At 41.8% G+C, this 25,989-nt stretch overlaps 1 protein-coding gene across 1 annotated transcript in view; it reads left to right on the plus strand.

The window, feature by feature from the left end:
* LRRC49 (leucine rich repeat containing 49) overlaps positions 1-25,989 on the plus strand; it is a 149,634-nt gene that overhangs the window by 14,172 nt on the left and 109,473 nt on the right. The window contains 2 exon segments of the mRNA XM_032779850.1: positions 8,801-8,867; positions 18,067-18,210. Coding sequence (XP_032635741.1) covers positions 8,801-8,867; positions 18,067-18,210 — 211 coding nt within the window.

Genomic DNA, 25,989 nt, shown 5'->3' on the forward strand with positions numbered 1-25,989 from the left:
ACCAGTGCCCTGGACTGCCTCTGATACGTATTGACCTCTTGGCTGCCCACCACCTGTGTATACTTGACCATTGCTCTGAACTGCCACTAGCCCGCTTTGGCCATCGTGCATTACAGCTATGCTATGTGTTAACAGAGCAGAACATACGTTTCATATGCTAAAGCAGCAGACGTTCAAGTATTTACTGTACAATTCTCAATTCTAGAACGGAAGCAAAACCAACCAAGAACATTTCCTAGGAGTGAAAAATTGTTTTGTGATATGAATAGTTTGGCGGTCAAAAATCTTAATAGAAATCTTTAGGATGAAACTTAAGAGACCTGAACAAGTCTCTTGTGTATCAGATTAGGGCTAAAATATATTAAATATATTATTTCATAAACAAACAGGAAATTTTACTTATATATTCAAGATTGCACCTGTAGAATACATTTTAAAAAACATAAAATTACTGTAGAACCATAATCAATCCTCAAAGGTCTTTAGAGTTCACAGTTTTAACGTTATGCCTTCAGCACATTTTACTGGTGAATAGTAGCCTAAAGCATAGTTAAGAGTGAGTCTATCTTTCAACTTTCATGGGCCTTTTTCCTTCATGATGTTCCTAGCTATGATTTCTGATACGCTATTCATAATACTTACAGCTGAGGGATGCTAGTCTGTGGAGAACGCTGAGATTGAGTGTTCCTGCAATGTAGAATATACGTGTTAGCACTTCTGATTGGCACTCCCTGTTCCACCTGGAAATTTAAGAGCACGTGGAGGCCTTTTAATTAGGAGTAAGACTTCTAAATCATGGTCAAGGGAAGGGAACAGGGAAGGAGGCAGGGGACAGAGAAAAGATTAAAGGGATAAACAATATCCCACAGGAACAATATCCCACAGGAAATAAGGGCCATAACAAAAGAACAAATACATGACAAATACGTACTCCTGTTGCTTAATGCACTACTAGGTAATGATCAGATGCTACAGTGATGAGCTTAATATAAGAACTTGTATAGAATAGAATAGATTTGGATGGACAGAAAGTGCACATTTAAATCAAGAGAAAGAGATATGGCAGATCTAAGTAGAGAATATGGCAAGAAAAATGGAGGAAGAAAAATAAACTGTCTGAAAGAGAAGACAGAATGGAGAAGACAGGTAGCATACACAAGTATATCCCAATGGCATATCTATTATGAGGATTTTCTACTTTTCTCTGAAGCATTTGGTATTAACCCACCTGGACCTTTGTTCTGATCTAATATGGACGTTCCTGTGTTCTTAAGTAGGATGAGGAAGAAACAAAAAGTAAAGACACAGAAATAGAGATGCAGAAAATAAAGGAGGAAAAGAGAAATCTCAAAAATCAAAAGAAACCATGGAAAAGTGTGCTAAATTTATAGAGACTGAAAATTGTGAAGAGAGTCTAGAACAATGCAATGCAGGATCACAAATGACAAACATCATGGGAGAAAAAAGGACCAAGAGTAAGATAGTGGTGAGGGTAGGGATGTGAATGTGGCATTCAGGACAGCGATTGATTATAAATGGGAAAGATGTGGGGAAAGGAGAAGAGCTAATTTTTTAACAATCTAAATTTATTGTAATTTAATCAAAGATCTAATGAAGCTGCAGAAGGTCTTTTTGGCTTGTATAAGGGAAACCCAGTTTCTTCTTCTTTGTTTTTTGAAGAACAGAAATCCTAGACTTTTTCTAGACTGCAGCGGGTTTGTTGCATGTGCTGAATAAAAAAGGATCAGTTAGTTAGTACAGAAATATCATTTTAGCCCTTTTTGTTGTCAAGTGGAGGAAATCAAATCAGATTCTGGCCACAGTTTTATCAGTGTAAATTGAAGTTTTCTGTTTACAGTAGAGCCTCAGAGTTACGAACACCTGGGGAATGGAGGTTGTTTGCAACTCTGAAATGTTCATAACTTTGAAAAAAAATGGTTATGGTTGTTCTTTCAAAAGTTTACAAATGAACATTGACTTAATACAGCTTTGAAACTTTACTATGCAGAAGAAAAATGCTGCTTTTAACCATCTTAATTTAAATGAAAACAAGCACAGAAAGTTTCTTTACCTTGTCAATTCTTTTTTTTACACTTACTCTTTATTTTTTTAGTAGTTTAAGTTTAACATAGTACTGTACTGTATTTGCTTTTTTGTTTTTTGTTTTTTGTATCTCTGCTGATGCCTGATTGCGAACTTCGGGTTCCAAAGGGTGTGTGTGGTTGACTGGTCAGTTCATAACTCTGGTGTTAATATCTCCTGAGGTTCTACTGTAAATTGAATTAGTTTACATCAGTGTAACTGATAACAGATTCTGGCCCATCAGCATAGGAATGAATCTGTTTCAAAACTAAACCTAGAATGTCAGTTAATTTAAAGTATGTAAATACACAAATATGAAGATTTCAGTGGAGTAAATGCATCTACAGTTTTAGGATTGTGAAGTTACATTTCATTCACTCTTAAGCACCGTACACATGGCTGGATATAAGGTTTCAGGAAAAGATTTAAGCTTGAGATCTTAACACTTTACTTTGCTTAGATGAGGCATGATATTTAGTGGAAATTCTTTGGATTAACTCTGAATTCTCCTAGGTATCAATTTCTGTACGCTATTAGGTTCTCCTTGTTAATGGCTTTTATCTGTGGGAGATGCTAGAAATCATCTACTTCAGATCAATTCTTGTCTCATCTGGCGTTCAGGTCAGATCTTCTTTTGATTTTGGTCAAACTCGTTCAGAGAATACTGGGTGCTGTTTTTAAAGAAGTTAATCGCTTACGGACTTCTTTATAAATCATCTTTGGCACAGGAGTTTCCTCCCTGGTGCCTTGTACACTGAACTACCTTTCACTGAAAAAAGGTGAGAGTTACCAGTTTTCCCCAGTAGTTGTTCACTGTCGCTAACTGCCAGGCTTCCCAGTCTGTTACTTGTGTTTGTCTCCTTTTGGATGGTACTATGTTGAGGGAATTCCTGGTTCTGGCTCTTGCTTTCATCTCCTTTCTGAATCTTACTCTCTCCCCCCTTTGTCCCCTCAGCTCAAACCAAATCGCAGTTTCTCCGATGACATGGATACTTTTTCACTTTACTGATGAGGGTGGAATCTACATAAACATAAATCAGCTTAGTTTGAAAGGAATGAAATAGAGAAGGGCCTTGGGTTATAAGCCACCAGGCACCATTCCAGGAAGTTTCCATGGAAACACTCATTAAAACAGGTGTTTTATCTGTCTTACTCTCATCTTCCCTAGGTGGTTTAAAAAAATTCAGAAAAACATAGGAGCAACAAATTTAACCCTTTTCTTTCTGGAATTGGAGTGGTTGTTTCAAGCAGAAGGCCTTCAAGGATGTTACAAATACATTGACATGTACACCAGTTAAAAGGAGGTTTTTACTTGTTGATACTTGGTTGAGCTATTTTATGTTTTATTTGTGAGCTTTGATAATCTCACTAGGGGAAATTCATCCTTGATATAGCTCAACAAAGATGATGGAACTAGGCCATAAACAGTAAATCTGGCCTATTATGTTTAGGCATCAGGTTCTATATTTTTTTCTCAAAAACTTTTTTAACTTTGCAACAGTGGTAATAATACACACAATGAGGATATCAAATGTGTTGAAACAGTCTGTCCAAAGTACAGTGCTTTTCTAAGAATATTACATTAAAACAGAAAAAAATTGTATTGACATCCAGGTACGCACAATACAAAACTAAAACTTAACCTAAACAAAAATTAGAAGCCTGTCCCAAATAGTTTTAAATAACCAAAAATTGGGAAAGCTGTCTACAGATTAACTTTTATATATTTTGGGGGAACATAATAACACTTGCGTATTGGCTAAAAATAATAAGACTTTTTTTTCCCATTTTTAGTAAGAAAAATAGTTATTTTTTAAAAGTCAAAAGATTGAGTCTTAGAGACTGAGTCCTCCATTTGTTCACATTAATTCAAGAATGGGACCCTTCTGTTTAATAATCATGTATTAATTGCATGTAATATCAGTCAGTCTTTCCATAATAATTATATCCCACACTTCAGTCAGCCGAAATGAGGTTGAGAGCATTTTGTTTTTTCCCAAAATAAGGCTGTCATGCCAAGAGGAGAGATTGCTTTCCTTCTTTTCTGGAATATATTTTCTCAGTAGGGTTTTCTCAACTGCAGGGTCCCAGGAAAACTCAACCTTTTTTTTTTTTTCTTTTCTTAAACAAGAGGATACTTCTAGTCAGAAAGCTTGAGGAAACACTAACAGTCCCAGTGAGTACATAAGTGGTCCACTTTTCCCGTATTTACACCAATGTTTATCAAAGACTGCTCTATTTATTGTTTTCTTTTAATATTAAGAGGGGCCAAAACCCGAACTATGTTTCTGTATCCCTCCTCAGCTAAAACAGGACCATATCTGAACCATCCCAACTTTCATTTCTTTCTGCAAAAGATATAACCGAAGAAGGTTCTATAAAATCAAACCTATTCTATTTTTGTATAATGAACTTTCCATTCTTGCTGTCTTCTCCAGATGTCCGCTCTTAACAGATGTTGAAAAGGCACTTGCAGAAAGCCAGTTTTGGCCATTTCCTTTCTAAATACCCACTGGGTGCACATTGCTCCATCAAGTTCTGTTCCATTTTTTCCAGCTGTTGGAGTTCTGAACCACTTTACATTTGCTTTAGTATTGTTCAGTGTTTTCATTTGTATTTAGCCTTTGTAGGAATAGTTTAGTCTTAATTTTGTTAGGCTTTTTATTTTAAACAGTTAAAGCCGATCTTGCCAAAATCAGTGTAGTGCCAAAAACAGTATGTGATGTTGTCATAATAGATTTGTTACCAGCAAGCACACTACACTTTTTCAGTCCTTCCCTTTCACTCTTCTGGGAAAAAAGGTCTCATTTGGACCTTTTCATTGTGTACCTGAATTCTTTAAAAAGGCCAATATTAATTTTTCACTGAGGGCTGAAGAAAGTTTTTCTCTAGTTATTGCCAGAATCTAATCTACAGAACAAGCTAATGTCTGCCTCAGACTTCACTGCAGCAAGGTGGTAGTCACAAGTAAATTTAGTCACTTCTAATCTCATACCATCTATCTCTAGTCATCAAACTTTCCTTTTTTTTTTTTAACTGCATATCAATTCATCATCTTAGAATAGTAAATGTCGAAGACATTACAGAAGATATATATGCTCCAATTCTTACAGCCATCTTTTCCTGCTGTACTTTTTTACATGAAACTTTTATCAATATTTCCACAAGTTTCCTATTTTAAATGTACACATGAGCCCATGTAATCTTGACATTGAAGATTGTCTCTAATCTAAGTAATTTTAATATTTTGCATATTTCACTGCTACAAATGAAGGTCGCTGTCTTTCTGGACACAAAGTAGGCTGTTAAATGGTCCCTTCCAGCCAGTTTAAATATTTCCTACAAGTAGTTCATTGTTAGATGGGAAGACAGTAAATAGACTGGATAGTGGATTGTCCCACGTGGATTCTGCTGTGATGGTAGGAAATACAACTAATAAGTAGCATAAATTTACAAAAATGTAGACCAAATCCTGAAACCTTTACTCATATGAGTACTCCTATCTAATCAGTAGGCGTAGTTGTGTCACTAAAGGCTGTTATGATGGGATTCGGTGTTCAAGTCATTCATATCGAACATCTCCCGCAAAAGACTGCACTTTATCATTTGCATTGGAAGAATCATTAAGCAAATTTTAGGTGATTTATCCACCTGATTACCAAGGAAGTATTTTCTAATGTAAAAAAACCCCAAACACTATAGAGTTGTTAGAATGGATTGTATTATTCCTATTTATTTGGGGGCCTTAGCTTTTTGCACTGTAGCATCAAATATTTTACTTATGAATTTTAAGCATGATGCCTAGTACTACATAAAACAACAATTTTTTAAGAGTGCTATGAAAGGTCAAAGTTTCCAAATAGTAATAACATCAGAGTAAAATGGCTAGGAAGAACCCTTTTTTCACCTTGTTCTGGTTTTTCTAATTTGTTTTTGAAAAATAGTACATGGGATGTTTAATATAGTCTGCCAGTAGATGATGCTGTTGGCTATATAATGATCTATAGTGACTTGAGGCTGGAATCTCAGCAAATGGAACAGAACAACAACAACAACAAAAAAGCCGTAAAATAGTAGAACTCCTCAGGGCTCTGAGTTAGGTCTTGACAAGGAGTGAAATGTGCTTGAGAAGCGATGTTGCCAGCCACAGAAATCCTCTCCCTTTGCTTTTCCTTTGACATCTTGTATTACATACAAGAAGTCCAGTGATACTCAGTTTAATATTCTTAGTGCTTTTCTGACTAGAATCTCCCTTCCTACAAACTCTTAAAAGCCTGCATCACTACTGGTTTCCTTGAGAAGGGACAGGATCAGCTCTTTGCCAGTAGTGTTCTGCTTCAGCCAGTGGGGTTTTCTATGGAGAAAGTGTTTCATTTCCAGTTTCCCCCGCTCCTCAGAAGCTGAGCACTCTGGATCTGTATTAGTGTTGGCAGCCAGAAAGAGTCAAGAGCTTAGGTCCCTGACTTTTATCGCGTTCCCCCAAAGTGGCAGTGTGCTGCATTGAAGCTAGACCCACAGGCCAGCATTAGTTACAGTTTAATAGTATATTTCATATTTTTTATACTGAAATCTACAGACATAATTTGTCCTATATATTTTCTTTAATTAGCCTGAGCTGTAACACAGACTAAAACTGGTATAAATGCATCTTAGATTTAAAATTATTATTCTAAAATTAAGAAGTCTGTCTCTGTAATATGGCATTTGCTAAAACTGCAGTTTCAGGCTGTTTCTGTAATACAGTAGTCAGTACATTTATTTAATGTTTTAAGGCTGAATTAGGATGAGGATTTTGAACTGTTGCTTTAGATCTCATTACTTTCTAGAATAGTCTAAGCAACAGGTTCCTTAGTGGCAAGTTTGAGGGTTGGTGAATTGAATATGTTTTTAACGGTAAATGAAAGAATATATTTGTTCAAAGCAGGCAAAATACCCTACTGTTAATGTCTAATTTTTTTAAATAGTTTTGGCTTGGGGAGTAAAGTTCATGGAACTAGCGTTTTCTGTCAAGTACTAAATTTGTAATGGGTGAGTTGAGGCATGAAGCTGGAGATTGTAACATAGCAATTACAAAAGGAGAAGGAAGCACTTAATCTTGCAGAACAAGAGACCATGGAAAATAAAGGAAGAGTGGATTAAAATAAAAGTGCCTAGTATGGCTATAGATGGAAGATGTGAAAATTAGGATGTGTAGAATGTAAACCAAGGGGAGAAAGGAAAGGGTAAGTCAGCAAGTTAACCTTTGTTCTCGTATCAGCCACAGTGAAATGGATATGGATGCAAGCTGTTCACTTTCAAAGTGTTGTAAAAGAAGTTGGATGATAATTTTTGGTGCACCAGATTCTTTTGATATACTGGTAAATGCAGACCTGCTATAATGATGGAAGATCCATTTCCTAAGGCCTTTAATGTATGTGAAAAGGCTGTTTCACAACGAAGTGGGTCATTTGGGTAAACTTTATCTTTGATGCAACAGATTCAGATATTATTTTAGAATTGCAGAATTAAGGGTAAATGTAACAATCTCACAGAACTTCAACAGATGTAATTGTTGTTATAATTACAGTAAAAAAGTGTACTGTCCCTTTAAGGTTTTATAGGTAGGTTAGCAGTACTGTTCCAAGAACAGTACTCCTAGAATAGAGGAATAGTCACTGAAGAAAAGGAAGTGGCCTCAAGAAAGCAGTCTCGGGTTTGGGGTTAAAAAACCCATACTCCTAAATGCTTTTAAATCCTCCTCTTGCTGTTCCTCATTCCAGCCCTGGACAGCTGGACACCACTCTGCATCACCTAAAGTGAAGAGTCTCATGAGAGCTTAGAAATTTTATACATTGGTTAAAGAATTGACTGTTTTCACTCTAGTTGACATAAATTGTGATATATTTATTTAAAATTAAAACTCAAAAAATAATTTTCTGGGAAAATGTAATTCTGCTTTGTGGGTAGAGCTTTATCTACATATATAATCACTTTAGGGGATGTGTGTATGTGTGTGTATACACACATACATATATGTATATGTATGTATGTATAAGTGTGTACTCTACTCAAGAGTCCTAAGTAAGTCCTAAGTATTATTTTAGCTTGTTGGCAAGAAAGCATCCTGCTGAGTGAAAATCAGACCTGTCCTGCATATGTATTCCCATACTGAATGCTTGACAGACACCAAAAAGTTAATACATGATTACATAATTACAGGCCATACTTGGGGGAGAAAGTATATCAGAAAACTGTAATAGTGGCACTTAGTGACCCTCTTTTGTTATAATTATCTTGATTTACTAATTGAGTAGTGTTTCCCAAAATAATTGTTAAATTCATTTTATAATTCCTAAGAAGTAAATTGGGTCTGGTGGGGACATTTTGGCAGTTTCGTTTCAAACTTCCTAAAACAGTATTCCTCAATTAATCACAACAGATGTTACATTATTTTTTATAGAGAAAGATGCTGTGTTTTTGTCTTTCCCCAGGGGCAGTAGCATCTTGGTATTATGACTTTAGCCTTTACTCAACACCTGTATCATTGGGTTCCTAAAATGTCTTGAATGGGTATGGGCTATATACAGAAGTTCATTCATTTCAGTTGGTTGACAGTTATCCTCTTATTTCTTGTACTTGATAGGAATAGATGATGAGCTAAATGTTTTTGTAGAAGAAATGTGAAAATACTTTAATCTAAAATGAAAAACAATTTTTGTCAACATTTTAAATGTTTCAGAATAAAGAAAATCTCAAATCTGGAGAACCTGAAAAATCTTGATGTTTTGGATCTTCATGGAAATCAGGTACTGTACAGTAAGTACATCTGTTATGTTAAACCATTTGCAAATAACACTGATTTAGACATGTTGCGTCTCCAGTATGGTTTCCTGTAGTATTGCTTTTATGAAGGAGGATTTAATAGCTTTACTGCTGCTTTTATTAGGGAATTCACAGAGATTTATAAATTAATCAAAGGAAGCATGATGTTTATTTTGGATCTTGGTCTTTAATTTCTTATATTTGCAGAAGTTTATGAAAAGTAAAAAATAAACTTACTAAATATGCATACAACTGAAAATAACAGGATCATTTCAGTTAGAGCTACAATATACTCATCTAATGCAAAATAGCTGTGATGTAGGTAAAATAATATGCAATCATTTTTATGGTAGAAGAATTAAAATGGTTACAGTAACCAATGAAATATTGCATCTGCTGTATCTCACCTTACAAATGACAAGGGTGACCTGATGTCCTGTTTTTAAAGGGACAGTCCCATTTTTTGGGACTTTCTTATATAGACATCTATTGTCCCCCATCCTCTGTCCTGTTTTTTCACAGTTGCTGTCTGGTCACCATAAAGTACAATAATTCAAAATCTGTACAGTGAGTAATACAGGGAGGCAGTATTGTCTGTGATTAGTGCAGTGGCTTAAGCTTTGGGAAATCCAGGATATGTTCACAGGCTTGCCAAGAATATCCAATATGACTTGGGCAAATCAGTTTCCCTATCTCTAAAATAGGGATATGTAGTCATCTTTGTATATTGCTTCTATTTACTCTAATGAAGAGGCTATCTAAGAGCAAAGTATTATTATAATAGGTATGTTTGAGAGAGAGGAAGCGGACGGTAAGGTTCTCAGTAATTTTTCTGATGTATCCAGTGGAAAAGTGTGTAAGGATATGTAAGTCAGATACAGTAATCTTTTGGAAAATGTAAAATGTGTAATACATAATGTTTAAATAGCTGTGCTGTTAAAATAATCTGTGATTATCCTGAATCTGTAAAATCAATGTGTGCGTGAATACTCTGGATTCTTGATCTGACAAGGCTCTGTACTGATGTTGCTCCTTATTGAATTACTGATGCACTTTGTAGAGAGTAGGGATTGGAAATACCTACATAAAAGCATTAATGAACAATTTACATATGTGAAAACATAATTGTTTCTTTGGATTAGCTTTTTATTGAACTTTTAGGAGTAATAGTATGTGCTCAAATATACTGTGATGGGGCAATATAAAAACATAGTCAGTGTCTACTTTTAGAGAGGGCCTAAATTTTTAGGGGATTGTGTGTTTGAGAACGACCAGTTATGCATCCATGTCATTACTTGTATGTACTGTTATACACTTGCAGTAAATGCACATGCAAGTTAGTCATGCAAATGCACACACTGTTTTGTGGTTGCAGATAAATGTACACTTTCTTTAAACTTTTGATATAGATCTGTAGCCTAATCTTTGATACAAAGAATTGTGCAGGCAGAGGTGGTTATAAGCAAAAATGGAAATTCGGAAAATTATTAATGAAAGTATATTTTTAAAAAATCAACAAATAATATACAACTCTTTTAAATGTTAATCTAATCAGATTCTTACTTCAAATATATTTGTGAAATTCCGTTTAAATTTACTGGGACTTAAGAGTTGTGCACATGGTGCCCGATCCAGCTGCTGGTACATGAAGTCTATGTAGCTATGGGAATATCTTGTACCAGGAGTTGGAATACTGGAGAAATCCATGTTGAAGAGGTTAATGAGTGTTACTTATCTAGTTGAGAAGGGCTAACAATGTCAATATGAGGCTATTACATGATTGGGACTGTCAAACGGTATATTTAGCTTGCTGCTGTTTTGCAAGGGCAGTATGTTTCTCATTGAATAGACAGTATGCAAAGTGTAAAACTATATTACATTAATGAATTACGTCTCTCTACCTACATCTCTTGGGGATAGGTGAGGTCTGATATTAAGTCACAGTAACTTTTGTAAATGTATTTGTCAATTTCACAAGGAAGCTATATGTTTAAAAATACTGTGTTATCCATATTCCTTTAATTTTGTACAAATGCACACAGAAGAAGAGGGAGTTTTGCTTAAAGATTAATGGATACTTTTAAAAATGTTTATGATTATATAAACCATTATGTAAGAAAATAGGCAGATCTGCTATAACATGAAAAAGTGTAATTTTTCTAGTTCTTATTCTATTGCTATCTTGCCTTTGGGGTTTTTTTTGTTTTTATTAAGGAACTAAGACTATATCTTTTTGTTCCATCTTGAGATTCTTGGGATCTTTCTTTAAGGTAGCCTTTGATTTTTATATTAGTATTGAAAATGTACTATTTCCAAACCAAACATGCCATAATAATCCCCTTTCAACCACAGAATTAAATGTCAGAACATTAAAAGAAAGTAATCCAGAACTTCTGAACACGGCAACTAAAATAACAAAACAGAAGGGTCCAAAGTCAAGTATTGCTTTATGGTCCAAAATTAAATTTGGGTTTTGAATATGCAATCTTTCCAGTAGGACTAGATAAAGTAATTGTTTTTGCTTTGTTGCAATGACTGATAACCTTGGCAAGTTGTCTCTTTAATGATGCGACAAAATTCCGTTTGTTGGCATAGCCTCTGTAACCACACCTTTAACAAAGAGCCACTTTGTCATCCAATGGAGCTATAGAGAACCCAAACAAATTGGACACATCAACAATATCAAACATTTATAATATAATAACTAATATATTTGTCAAAACAGCTACATGACTATTATGGCATTGATCCTGCCACCCTTACTCATGTTGATTAGTACCTTAATTTGTGAGGAGTCCCATTGATTTTAAGTCAGTGAGGAATGCAGAATTAGACCCCAGGTGAGCAATTTTAATTATAGTCCAATAGTAATTCCTTTCTTAATATCATTAACCACAGTTACCTTCCACTAGAGTGACTTTGTTGAAGTAAAGTTGGAACACAAAGCAGAACTTTTCACTTTGTTGCCTATCTCTTTGTGTCTGTGCGCATTTTAAATTGCTAGTAATTCCTGAGGCATATTCACCTCACCAGGACATTGAACAATGTATTGTCAGGTGAAAACTTGTCTGGCAGAGAAACACACTTTATAAAAAACTAGTTGTTGTTCACTGTTTTTGTTAATAAACAGAAAGCTTGTAAGTGTTGAGGAAGGTTGAAGTCTCTCTTATGCTCACAGAAAAACTTTGATCAAGCCACAAATGGCCCCTTTAAAGTTATCCTTTCTCTCACTCCGAAGACTTGGCTCAGTATCCATAACAAAGAATCATGTTCAGGGTGAACCTGATTGCTAAACACTCTTGTCCTGAGAATATTATTTACTAGGGAATCTTGTTTGCCAGAATTCTGCTAACAACAATAGTACTTATCACTTAAAGTTGACAGAAGAAAGGATTTGTGTAGTGTAGCTTTCTAAAGATTGGAAACAGAGACAGAAGGAGAATAATGGCTTGATGTTCAAATGTGTTTGAACTCAAGGGAAGATGAAGGTATTTATGATCTATGGGGAAAGGGTTGTTAGTTCTCATCCCTTTGTAAATGTTGTAATGACCCAAAAGAAAGGCTAATCCCATTCCTAGTGTCTGAATGAGAGAAATTGCTGCTGCTCTTCTTACAGAAGTTTCAGTAAACTTGAGTGTCACATATGGCCCTGGTAGAGGTCCCCCAGCTGGACACTCATCAGTTTGCTGCATTTGGGTCCCAGCATATTAGACCCATGTGCTCTTAAGCATCTCTTGGTCTGAATAGGCTCCAGCAGTCCCTCTTTCTTTGGCCTCTCTGGCACACTTCCTGGGTACACGTTCTGTGATACCTTTTCATGGAAATGGGACCATGCAGCCCAACTGCCCTAGATGCCCACAGGGGCAGCTCTAGGCATTTTGCTGCCCCAAGCATGGCAGGCAAGCCACCGAAGGCAGCCTGCCTGCCACCCTTGCGGCGCCGGCAGAGCGCTCCCCGTGGCTTGCTGCCCCAAGCACGCGCTTGGCGTGCTGGGGCCTGGAGCCACCCCTGGATGCTCAGGGCTGGTGCTGACTCCCCGCCACCCATCAACTCCCCAGTAGCTTAAGCACCACCTTTGCCAGAGCTCCAACCTCGTGGGTGCTCTTGTTTTACAGTTCACCTTTTCAGGGACATGTGACAGTGAAAGCTCGTGCTTAGGATTTCCTGCTGTTGCACTACCACTGAAGCAGCTTCATGGGGGTTGTGACATACCAGGTTACAATCCAGACTAATGAGCAGTTATGTCATCCTGGCCTGCAACCTTGAGTGCCTTACAATGCCTTACTGAAATGGCTCCCACCTGAGCATCTCACAAACAGCCTTCTAGCATGCAAGCCACACCCGGAGTGTCTGTGTGTAACTGCAGCCTGCCAGCCACACTTGGGTTACACTGTGGATCTGACCAGCCTTGGTTAAATTGCAGAGTGACCCCCCAACACCCCTCCCCAGTCTCAGATTTTCCACCAAAAATGTATGTCCTGTAATGCCCAGTACAAAATATTTTAAGCCCTTAAAGGGAACAATATGCCAGCGTATTATCTCAAATAGTTTTTCAAATACTTCAATTTAAAACACACTGGTATAGGTAAAATCAGTTTATTAACTACAGAGAGTTTTTAAGTGAGTACCAGTAGTAGGCATAAAAGTTGGAAATGGTTACAAGAAAAAGATAAGACATCTACTAATGCCTGACTTAACAAACTATATCAGATTCAAGCAGAGTTTCTCACCACGTGTTTTCAGCAGTCTAGGGCCACGCATAGACTACGCGCCGGATCGGCGCGTTAAAATCGATTGCTCGGGGATCGAAATATCGCGTCTGGTCTGGATGCGATATCTCGATCCCAGAGCATGCTTAGATCGATTCCGGAACTCCAGCTAGACGACCGGACTTCCGGATTCGACACAGCGAGCCGCGCGGATCAATCCCGCGCGGTGAAGACGGGTGAGTAAATCGATTTTAATATTCGATTTCAGCTATGCTATTCTCGTAGCTGAAATTGCGTATCTAAAATCGATTTAATCTCGTAGTGTAGACCTGGCCTAGGTCAGGACCCCTTCCCCCAGAGTCCAACAAATGCTTCCTTTGTTGCTTCAAGTGCCATGAATGCGATAGGTGAGGAGAGAGAAAGGGGTGCCTTGGGATATTAGTCCTATCCTTTTGTAATTTCAGTTCCTTTCCTGAAAAAAAATTTCCAGTTGGGCACTAGGAGACAAAGAGTTTGTGTGGAATGATGTTCTTTGCTGGCTTTTTTGTCACCTGTTTGAGCTTCCTTTATTTCCCTTCCTGCTTAATGAATCTGTTTACTGCTTCAGTATGGCTACGTCTACACTGCACGATTAATTCGAAGTAGTTTAAACCGATATTACAAAACCGATGTTATAAAATCGGGTTTGCGCGTCCACAGTGCAATCACAAAATCGATTGCTTGCGTCCCTGGTCCAAGGCTACCATCGATTTAAGGAGCGGTGCACTGTGGGTAGCTGTTCCTCAGCTATCCCATAGTTCCCACTTCCGTGTTGAGAGCACAGTGCCTGATGGGGCAGAAAACATTGCCCCGGGTGGTGCTGGGTACAGCCTCACCCCTCCCTTTGTGAAGGCAGCAGACAACCCTTTGGCGCCTTTTTCGCGGAGTGCATTGAGCAAACGCCATAGCACAGCAATCTTTCCTTTTTTTTTTTCACGTGGTGGTGGGGGGAAATAAACTGAGGAGCTGTTCCCTGAACCACGCCAGACACTGTGTTTGAACCTACAGACATTGGGAGCTCAGCCAAGAATGCAAATAATTTTCAGAGACTGCTGTGGACTGTGGGATAGCTGGAGTCCTCAGTACCCCCTCCCTCCCTTCATGAGCGTCCATTTGAGTCTCTGGCTTCCCGTTACGCTTGTCACGCAGCGCTGTGTATCCTGGAGTTTTTTATTCAAACGCTTTGGCATTTCGTGTTCTGTAACGGAGCTGGATACAACAGATTTGTCTCCCCATACAGCGATCAGACCTAGTATCTCCCGTACGGTCTATGCTGGAGCTCTTTTTCGATTTCAGACTGCATCGCCAGCCGTGCTGATCAGAGCTCCACGCTGGGCAAGCAGGAAATGTAATTCAAAAGTTCGCGGGGCTTTTCCTGTTTACCTGCACGCTGCATCCGAGTTCAGATTGCTGTCCAGAGCGGTCAGTGCTGCACTCTGGGATGCCGCCCGGAGGCCAATAACGTCGATTTCCGTCCACACGAACCCTAATCCGAGTTATCACTATCGAATTTAGCGCTACTCCTCTCGTTTGGGAGGAGTTCCGAAATCGATTTAAGGAGGCGGTAAAATCGATATTAATGACGACGTCATGTGAACGGTTACAGCGTTAAATCGGTATATCGGCCATTAAACCGATTTAAAGTCGCAGTGTAGACCTGGCCTATGTCTCTCTGTTCATTACCCCGCTAGATACTAAAATCAAGGACGAAACAGAGACACTGGATCTATGGCTTATTACAACAATCTGTAACTCACTAACCCTCTCTTTTTGTACGATGACTGCAGAGGTTTTAACAGGCCACTCTACCTTGAATGATCCCCTTAAAATATGTGCTAACTACTTATGCTAAACAGTCTGTTCCACATAGCATTTTGCTGGGAGCACTTCTCCCAGATCTGAAGAAAAGCTCTGTGTAAGCTCAAAAGCATCTCTCTCTCTCTCCATCAGAAGCTGGTTCAATAAAAGATATTACCTAACCCACCTTGTCTCGCTAATATCCTTGGACCCACAGGACTACAGTAGCACTGCTTTCAGTTCAACGTTTCATTTCTAAGCAATGTGCTTCCAAGCCTGGGCAGCCCTGTGAAGAGAGGGACTGAACACTAGTTCTGATAGGCTGTTGCTTTGCCATACAAGGTTTCATTAAATTGATAGGTGTGCTCTTTAGTATTTCATTAAATCTCTCCAAAGGTATTTTAGCTATAGACATATTGGGCTAAATTCTTTCCTTCAGTTACACCCAGGCTGCCCCATCAAAATGGAAGTAGTTGGCCCACGTGTAACTGACAGGAAAATTTGGCCTATTGCATATAGAATAGATTTTATACCATATCATTTACTTTTAAAAAATAAAATTATTGTTGGAATTGCTTTGTGTAGTCCTTTATCTAATTCTATGCTATGGTTTCCTAAATGAAAGCTCAACAACACAAATATAAAAAATATATGCAACATTATTTTAAACAAACAGAGACCTCTTTTGAATGTACACAATAAATATCTGTCATAAATTGATGCTATCTTTGTGGTATTCCATTACTGATGAGTTATGTGCTGCATAAAAATCTTTTTTAAGGCATTTTTATCTTGACTCTTTGAATGTTTCAAATTTTCTCACTAGTCAAACATCCAGTAATTCTCAGGAACAAACAACATGAAGATCTGGGGTAGTATTGTTTTGTACATTTAAAATCAACATTTCTCATTCTTACTTAAAACCTAATGCAAAAAGGGAGCTTGAGGAACTGATTATCAGTTACTTTTGTTTATAGTCAGTAGAAAATAGTCTACAGGAAGTTAGATCTGTTTCATTTACATCTGTTAAAGGGAATACTTGTAATGGCCTAGAATGAAAAGGCAATGACTTATTACGTAAAAATAAAATAATGGCTAAAAGCAGGTATATCTTTATGTAAAAAAAAAGTGTAGTAGGAAGGAGAGAAGGAATTCCATTACTGTTGATACAGGCCTTTGACTCGGAAAAGTTATAAATAACATCTCTATAAATTATTAATGAAACTTAGATTTCTGCAGTACCAGTAGAAGCTAGGACCATTTAGAACTTGTGCATTGCAGTTTGCTGTAGTTATAGCTAGACTGCCATTTGCAGAAAGCTGTGTACTTATGCTAACCATATGCTGTTGGTTTCAGTTTCACAAATCTGTCTCAATACACAATTTTAAACAAGAAAGTTCACTCTCAATTTTGCTATTATTTTGGTGCCCCAGTATATTAAGAGTTGATCTTTACTTGTGCTTCTAAAATATCTTTTGTTTCTTCAGAGAAGACTAATATTAAACTATTATACATCACTGAGGAGAAGCCTGTTACTATTTTTCTCACGTTACTATAATCAAATTGGTTTAGGGAATGTTTAATCTGATTAATGATGTTTTGTTGTATCATCTGTTGGCTTTGTGCATATTTTCATTTAGAATTTTTTGTCATGAAATAAAACCTGGGACAGTTGCTGAAATAGCTGACATACCAGTATTCTCAATTCAGACATACAACACTAAACAATTTAACATTAAAAGAACCCTTAACTCTGCCTGGTGTAGTTAGTCATTGGTTGCGTGTGTTTGTTCCCAATGTACACTGTCCCAGATTTGCACAGATAGCTGACACAGCAGACCTCGATTGAACTGCCCAATTAGACCACAAGACTTGGTTTACTTGTGAAAGTTTATTGTCAAGGAAGCACGGTCCTAGCTCCCCGAATCAATGTCTACAGTTACACTAACACATATATGCCTGGTGCAATGGACTCAGCTCAGTGAATGGCAGGAGTTTCCATTCCCTCCTCAGCTGGCCAAAGACATTCCATCTGAGACCAAATGAGGCAGTCATTGTGGCTCCCCAGTTAGGCCCAGTAATATAATAGCAGCAGCTGCTCGCTACCATTTTACTGCTTCTTTGAATTCTGTTCACCATTTTTAAGGTTCCCTTCACAATCATAAGGGCTCTAGACTTATTTTTTCAGTTAAAGCTTACATTCTGCAGAAATTAATGGCCTGGATCACACTAACCCAAGGAAGCTCCATGCTTGCCTCAGGCAAGTGAGTGAATTTGCAAGTCTGGTTTGAAGTAAGGCTCTCAGACAGAACATTTAAGAAGCAGCACATATTTGGCCCATATAGTGGAAATACGCAGAATCTCTGATGATAAAGAATAAGGACTACTGACTTGACTGCACCATTCTGTGACCAGAAAGAACATTAGTAAACTGGATGATAATGTGTAATTTCCAGTGGGCTGCTAGAAATCCAGTAGATGGCAACCTAAAACACATAAATGTCAGACTATTAAAAAATTACATAAAAACGAATGTAGAATTATATTAGTATCTCCATTGCTTTAAAATATATATCTAACAGGTGTCTAAGCAAACTAGGCACAATATGCATGCTATTAATTATACTTCTCATTACAGATTGCTAAAATAGAAAATATCAATCATTTGGGTGAACTCAGAGTGTTAAATCTTGCCAGAAATCTTTTAAGCTATGTTGAAAACCTTAATGGACTGGATTCACTGACAGAACTTAACCTTCGTCATAATCAAATCACCTCCATGGTAAGTAATAAAACTCAATTAATATTTGTTGTCCTCCCCCCACAAAAAAGTTAGCAAAATACAGTAATATTATCATTTGATTTGAACCATGTTAGTGTTACACAGTTCTAGAACTATATTATTTTCATTTGTCCTATGAGTTTGGTGCTCTTATGCTTAGTTTTATGTGAAATGGATGAAACCAAAAATAACACATGGATATTTTATATAAATGATCGTTTATAGCTGTGAAGCTGTCTTTATACTAATTAAAGTGCCAAAAGTGAGGAAATCTTGAAGTTATATAATTCTGGTGTGTAGACTGAGTAGGCTTCTAAAAATACAGTAAACAATATACTGACTATATCCTAAATTTAAAAATCATGGCTCTTGATCGTATAAAGTGCTTTTTTAGTAGTTGCCTTTCTTTTTTTTTTTTAATATGACAGTTAGAGAAAGTCACTATGATCTTAAAAGAAAATTAAAAATACTATTTTAAACTTTGCAGATTCACTTAACATTAAGCAATGTTTTCAAAAAGAAAAGGCCATCAGTGTCCAACGTTTTGTCAGTGAGAAAGTACCTGAGTAATAATTAAAGATCTGTTTCTACAAAAGATATTGTTTCAGTTTCTTACTACATAACCTTAATATAAAGAAGTTGTAACAGACTCATAATACAATAATAAGAGCACATTGATTGCATAAAAGAATGCTGTTTTGCTAAATACCTAGAACAATGTTTTCCCCTGCCTGGAAAGAAAGAAATGGAACATGACAACAAAAGAGAGAGGTGAGTCTTGTTCCAATTTCTTCTTTATTAGAGCTCTTGCCTTGAGTTGTGTCTTAGATCATGTCAACTAATCTGACCACTGGTATATGATTTTCTGACAAAAGTGAACTGTCAGTTTTGCTGAATAGAAAATGAAGGCTTCAGCTCCTATTTTCAGTTTTGTTTGCTTGTTTTTTTTAGCTTTTCTTCATAATAATAGCAAAGCCCTCTCTTAGTCTATGTGGCTGAGCTGAGAGTTGAGAAAATGGGTGGTTCGGTCCTTTTAAATTCAATCTCCTTTATAACATATGCAGCCAGCAGAATTCTGTATACATCTCTCTGGTCAGATATGACATGCAAATAAAACTTCCTCCTTGGGAGTGATGGAGCTTTCCTTGTAGGAATGTTGTCTGCTTTTTTTCCAAGTTGATAGGATCGTCTTTTATAAGTAGATTGCAACTCTTAGTGCACCTAGGGCTTTTTTTTTTGTCTAGTTCTAGTTTTAGTTTTTAATTATAGTTTATGTAGTATAGTATAGTTGTAGTTTATAGTTCTAGTGTATATAGTTAGCAGGTTTGGGGCGCTAGCCCTCTCCTGCGCCGGCGCCGGGCTCATGCCTGGTTCGCCGGGGTTCAAACTGTGCTCAGCCTGTAAAAAGCCGATGCCCACCAGCGATCCCCACGACGCCTGCTTGAAGTGCTGGGGGAATCCACATATCCGAGAAGTGCCGCATTTGCAAGGGCTTCAAACCGAGGACCAAGAAGGAGCGAGACCAGCGCCTCAAGCGCTCCTGATGGAAGCGGCGCTTAACCCTGCGTTCTCTGCACCGCTGCCGCTTCGGCCCGGCCATCCGATTCTCGGCACCGCAAAACGCCACGGCACACCTTTCTCCGGCACTGGCTCACGGAAGAGCCCTCGACGTCCTCTACCCGGCTAAACAGCCTCGAAAGGAGCACCCGGCGCTGACGCCGGCCGTGTTGGCCGTGCCAGGACTTCATCGACTCCGGGTCCGTCGAGTCCGATCCCTCCCAGCTCCCTGCCAGATCTGGTAGCTGATGGTCCCGTCCACGCCCGAGACCTTCTCATCGGCCAGGACTCATTGCTTTAACGGAGCCTGTGCTGCCCCAACCCCCGGCACCGCCGGTACGGTTCTACAATCAAAGGGCAAGCCTACACCGATGCGAGCACCATCCCTGGACTCTCCGGCTCGGCACCAGTCAAGATCTCGGCACCGATCTCGATCCCGAGGGAGGTCTCGCTCACGGCGCCGCTCGCAGTCCCAGACCGCTGTCCACGCACAGCACCGGTCGTACTCGTGGCGCAGGTCGTCTTCGCGCCGGTCTCGATACTCCCGCACCGTTCTGGCTCCAGCCACTGTTACCGGCACCGGGCTCGAGGAGTCGTTCCACCATCGACGGTCCAGATCTCGTCGACCTCCGGCACCCTGGCAGCCACAGCTGGTCGGCATCGGAATCCTCGGTCTCGATCGCGGCACCGGTATGGCTCACGGCACCGATCTCTGGCACCGAGAGGTCTTCGCTGTCTGCAGCGCGGGACCTGTACCACTCCCCTCGGCCCCCCATGGCCCTCTCGCCAAGGCTCTGTCTCTTCGCGGGCGGACAGTGTGTACCTAGAAGCTGAAAGACCCGCCGCCCTCTTTTCCGAGGGTCAGCAGGAGCATGGTCCACAGCAATGGGGCTTCTGGACCCCATGGGCGTATCATCAAGCCCAGGCCTCAGCAAATTCCCCCACGATCGTCTGTCTCAGAGCACAGGGCTCCGGAGGCGGCTACTTCACGCCCTCCATCCCCTACGGAAGAGCGGTCGTCCATCCTCCGGATGCTGAGCTCCCGCAAGAGTCAGAAGCGTGCTCCAGTCAGAGCCGCCCCAGACCCACTCCTGCCAGGTCTCTCCTCGTCGTCCTCCCCAGATGAGGCGTGGCGGAACGACAATCCACCAGTCCCCCCCCACTGGACCTCAGGGCACACCAGGATCTCCTCAGGCGCATAGCGCAAAATATGAACATCCAGGCTGAGGAGGTCTCTGAGATCGAGGACCCGGTCGTGAGCATACTCTCGGCGGACGCGCCCACTCGTGTCGCCCTGCCCTTCATAAGGACTATCCAAGCCAATGCCACCACCATCTGGCAGTCACCGGCTTCCGTTCCCCCGCCGCTCGGGTGTGGAGCGTAAATACATGGTCCCCTCGAAGGGCTATGAGTACTTGTATGTCCACCCGCCCCCGTGTTCCCTCGTCATTCAATCTTGTGAATGAGAGGGAACGCCACGGACAACAAGCTCCGGCCCCAAGTCTAAGGAGGCGAGGCGTATGGACCTGCTTGGCCACAAGGTCTATTCCGCAGGAGCCCTGCAGCTGCGGGTCGCCAACAGCAAGCTCTGCTCAGCCGCTACTCGTACAACACCTGGGCGGCGGCTGATAAGTTTAAGGAGCTCCTCCCACAAGACGCTCGTCAGGAGTTCGCCGCTCTCCTTGACGAGGGGAAAAAGGACGCACACACTTCCCTACAGGTGGCTTTGGACGCTGCAGACTCGGCCGCCAGAACTCTGGCCTCCGGAGTCACTATGCGTCGCATCTCTGGCTTCAGGTCTCTGGCCTTCCTCTGGAACTCCAATATACCATCCAGGACCTTCCGTTTGAGGGCCAGGGCCTGTTTTCAGACAAGACTGACCCTCAGCTGCAAAGCCTCAAAGATAATAGGGTCATTATGCGTGCCCTAGGGATGCATACGCCGGTAACCCAGCGTAGACCATTCAGGCCTCAGCAGCAGACAAGGCCTTACCCCCAACCCAGGCAAAGGCAGCACTTTGCCAGGCGGCGAAATAGGAACAGCAGGCGCAGACAGTCGGGTAACCAGGGGGCCAAAGCAAGGTCCCTCCAAGCCTTCCTCCCGGGCCGAAGCCCTCGTTTTGAAGGTGCACCCGAGGGCGCTGTACCAGTTCCTTCCACGGATCCATCTCCTCCCTTCTCCAGCCGTCTTTCGTTCTTCCTCCTGGCGTGGTGCCAGCTTACTTCGGACCGCTGGGTCCTCCACACGCTGTGGCTTGGATACCACCTACAGTTTGCTTCGTACCCACCTCCCGCCCCCTCCCTCGTCCCTCTTCAGGGACCCTCTCACGAGCAAATCCTCCTCCAGGAGGTGTGCATGCTCCTCGACAAAGGGGCCATAGAGGAGGTTCCAGAGAACGAGAAGGGCAGGGGGTTTTTACTCCCGTTACTTTCTGATCCCAAGGCCAAGGAGGTCTCAGACCCATCCACGACCTACGAGAGCTCAACAAATACCTGGTCAAGTTGAAGTTCCGCATGGTTTCCTTGGGGACCATTATCCATCCCTGGATCCCGGAGACTGGTACGCCGCCCTCGACATGCAGGACGCATATTTCCATATAGCCATCTTCCCGCCCCATCGGAGGTTCCTTCGCTTCGTTGTTGGTGGCCGCACTATCAATTCACGGTCCTCCCGTTCGACCTCTCGACGGACCCGAGAGGTGTTTACCAAATGCATAGCCGTAGTCGTCGCCTTTCTTCGTCACAGTTGTGTGCATGTGTTCCCCTACCTCGACGACTGGCTTATCTGGGGACCCTCAGAGGACCGAGTCCTCGCGCACGTCCGCATGGTCAGCCGCCTTTTCACGAGTCTAGGCCTAATGCTCAAGCCGAGAAGTCCACTCTATCCCCTACTCAGAGGATACAATTTATGGTGCCGTTCTAGACTCCACCATAGCCAGGGCCGTTCTTCCCTCATGCGATTCCAGGCTCTGACAGCCATCATCCACAGGCTGCAGGCAGCACCTCTAACTCCATACGCACTTTCCTGATACTCGTGGCCACATGCAGCCTGCACATTCGTTACGGCTCACGCTCGACTCGCCTCTGGCCCCCCTGTCCTGGCTCATCCCTCAGCTCCATCCGACCAGGCATCCGTTAGATACAGTAATCACGATTCCCCAGGACGTCCTCCTCTCCCTCCAGTGGTGGCTGGATCAGTCCGTCGTGTGTGCAGGGCTTCCGTTCCATCCGCCCCAGCCCTCGCTGTCCCTAACGACGGATGCATCGGACCTTGGGAGGGGCTCACCTAGGTACCCTGCGACCCAGGGTCGCTGGTCTCTCTCCCGAACTACACCTCCATATCAACGTGCAAGAATGAGGCAGTCTGCCTTGCTTGTCAAGCGTGTCCATCAGCAGATCCAGGGTCGCTGTGTTTCGGTTTTTATCGATAACACAACGGCGGTATACTATGTAAACAAGCAGGCGGAACGAGATCTCCTCTTCTTTGTCGGGAGGCCTGACGTTGTGGGACTTTTGCATAGCCCACTCTGTACCTAGTCGCTTCCTTTCTCCCGGGGCTCGGAATACCCTGGCGGATCATCTCAGCCGGTTCTTTTGCTCCCACGAGTGGTCCCTTCGCCCGACGTGCCCTTGCGCTCTTCCGAAGGGGGGCATCCCATATGGACCTCTTTGCATCCCGCAGGAACAGGAAGTGCCCGATGTTTTGCTCTTTCCAAGGTCGCGAGCCGGTCGGTGGCAGACGCCTTTCTGATTGCATGGGTGACGCACCTCTTCTATGCGTTCCCTCTGTCCCCGTTGATCCACAAGGTCCTTCTGAAGGTGCGCAGGGACAGGGCCCGTTTGATTCTGATCGCTCCGGCTGGCCCCGCAGCATTGGTTCCCTCTGCTGCTGGACCGTCAGTAGCGGACCCTGTTCCCCTGCCTCTTTACCTGGATCTGATCACGCAAGACCACGGCCGGCTTTGTCACCCGGACCTCAGTCGCTGCACCTCTCAGCGTGGCTCCTGCGTGGCTGACTAGGTCCGAGTTGCATTGCTCTTCCAGTGAGGCAGGTGCTTCTGGGAAGTAGGAAGCCGTCTACGAGGACACATACGCAGCCAAATGGAAACGTTTTACGTGCTGGTGCGCGGAGAGGTGCTCCACCCCACCGATGTTTCCATCCAATCGTCCTCGTTACCTTTGTCACTCAAGCAGCAGGGCTGGCGGTATCCTCTCTCTGGTTTACTTAGTGGCTATCTCCACCTTCCACCCGGGAGCGACGGCTGCTCTGTCTTCTCACACCCGATGGTGGCTAGATTCCTTAAAGGTCTGGAGCGTCTTTACCCCAGGTCCGCCACCCAGCCCCCTCTTGGATCTCAACCTGGTGTTGTCCCGTATGTCCCCCCCGTTTGAGCCGATGGCCACGTGTTCCCTCTCTACTTGTCCTGGAAGACAGCATTCCTGGTGGCCATCACTTCTGCTAGGCATGTGTCAGAGCTGCTCCCCTCGTGGTGGAGCCCCCGTATACGGTGTTCCATCGGGACAAAGTACAACTGAGGCCCACCCCGCCTTTCTCCCCAAAGTTGTCCAGCCTTTCATGTCAACCAGGACATATTCCTACCCGTATTCTTCCCGAAACCTCATGCGTCTCGCAGGGAGCAGCAGTTACACTCCTTAGTCGTGCGTAGGGCACTCACCTTTATATAGAACGGACCAAACCGTTCCGCAAATCCACCCAGCTTTTTGTCGCCATAGCTGAGCAAGTTAAGGGTGCCTGTCTCCTGCAGAGGATCTCCTCATGGGTGACGTCCTGTGTATAAGGGCATGTAACGACCTGGCCCTCTCCCTTTGGGCCATGTAACTGCGCACCTCTACTAGAGCCCAAGCATCATCAACGGCGTTCCTTGCACCAGTACCGTCCAGGGAAATCTGCAGGGCAGCGACCTGGTCCCCGTGCACACCTTGCTTGCCATTACGCCCTGGCTCAGCAGTCCAGGGATGACGCAGCCTTCGGCTCTGCTGTGTTACGCACTGTGACCTCTCGCTCCGACCCCACCGCCTAGGTAAGGCTTGGGAATCACCTACTGGAATGGATATGAGCAATCACTTAGAAGAAAACATGGTTACTCACCTTTTAACTGTTTCTTCGAGATGTGTTGCTCATATCCATTCCACACCCAAACAGTCCCGCACCGCCTCCCCATGTCAGAGTAGCGGCAAGAAGGAACTGAGGAGTGGGCGGGCCGGCAGGGTATATATTACCTGCCATGGCGGTGCCACTCTAGGGGCGACTGCCGGCCCGCTGGAGTTGCTAGGTAAAAGTCTCCGACGAACTCATGCGCGGCCGTACAACCTACTGGAATGGATATGAGCAACACATCTCGAAGAACAACAGTTACAAAGGTGAGTAAACCGTGTTTTACCTCAGGTACTGCTATGAATCTGGGAATTAGTGATTGACTTAAGCGGTGCCAAGATTTTACTCAGCATTTTTTGGTGAGTTTTTGATTATGTTTTGTTTCTATCATTCAGTGAGGATATTAAAAATAAACAAACCCCTAATCGCGGTAACAAAATGTTGATTGTGTAATCAAAATTTCCTCTGTCATATTACTTGCTCAGCTCCATGCTTAGTCTTGCTCTCTTTCCTCAGGAATATTTCTTGATTCTCCCAGGTGTCCGACTGTTCATGTAGTAGGCAAATTATCCACTATTGTTTTTGTTCTTAAACAATGAGACATGAATGATGAGACTAATGTATGGTAGATATTTTGTTTCTGTAAATTATACCCAGACAGTTAATACTCTAAATTTAGAATTAGCATGTTGACTATAGTATCTGTGATATCTGTTCTTGTTCTCAATCTACTTTGGCTTGGTTAAAGAAAATATCTTCTGCTCAGTTCAGGCAAGTCTTGGATCATTTTAATTTTAGATAAAAATGCTTTTTCTTTGGCCTGTTTTAGAAAATTGTGTCTAGAAGGTGTCATTATTTAATGAATGCAAGTATATTGTTTTTATTACTATAAACCTTTTGTCACAGGGTGATGGCACTTAATGGGAGATAGGGTCAGTCTACCTTGCCATAATTAATTAGCTGCTTCCCAACTTGAGGGTGAGATTATAGGGTCAGATGATAGCTTAATGGACACCTGGGCCTTTGCAGGAATATAGGCCTAAACTGGGCCTGGCTGAACTGTATTTTTTTAATTGACTTTGAATGTTAGCATAAGTGATAGGCCCA

This window comes from Chelonoidis abingdonii, chromosome 9 (genome assembly GCF_003597395.2).
Source record: "Chelonoidis abingdonii isolate Lonesome George chromosome 9, CheloAbing_2.0, whole genome shotgun sequence".
Lineage (NCBI taxonomy): Eukaryota > Metazoa > Chordata > Testudines > Testudinidae > Chelonoidis > Chelonoidis abingdonii.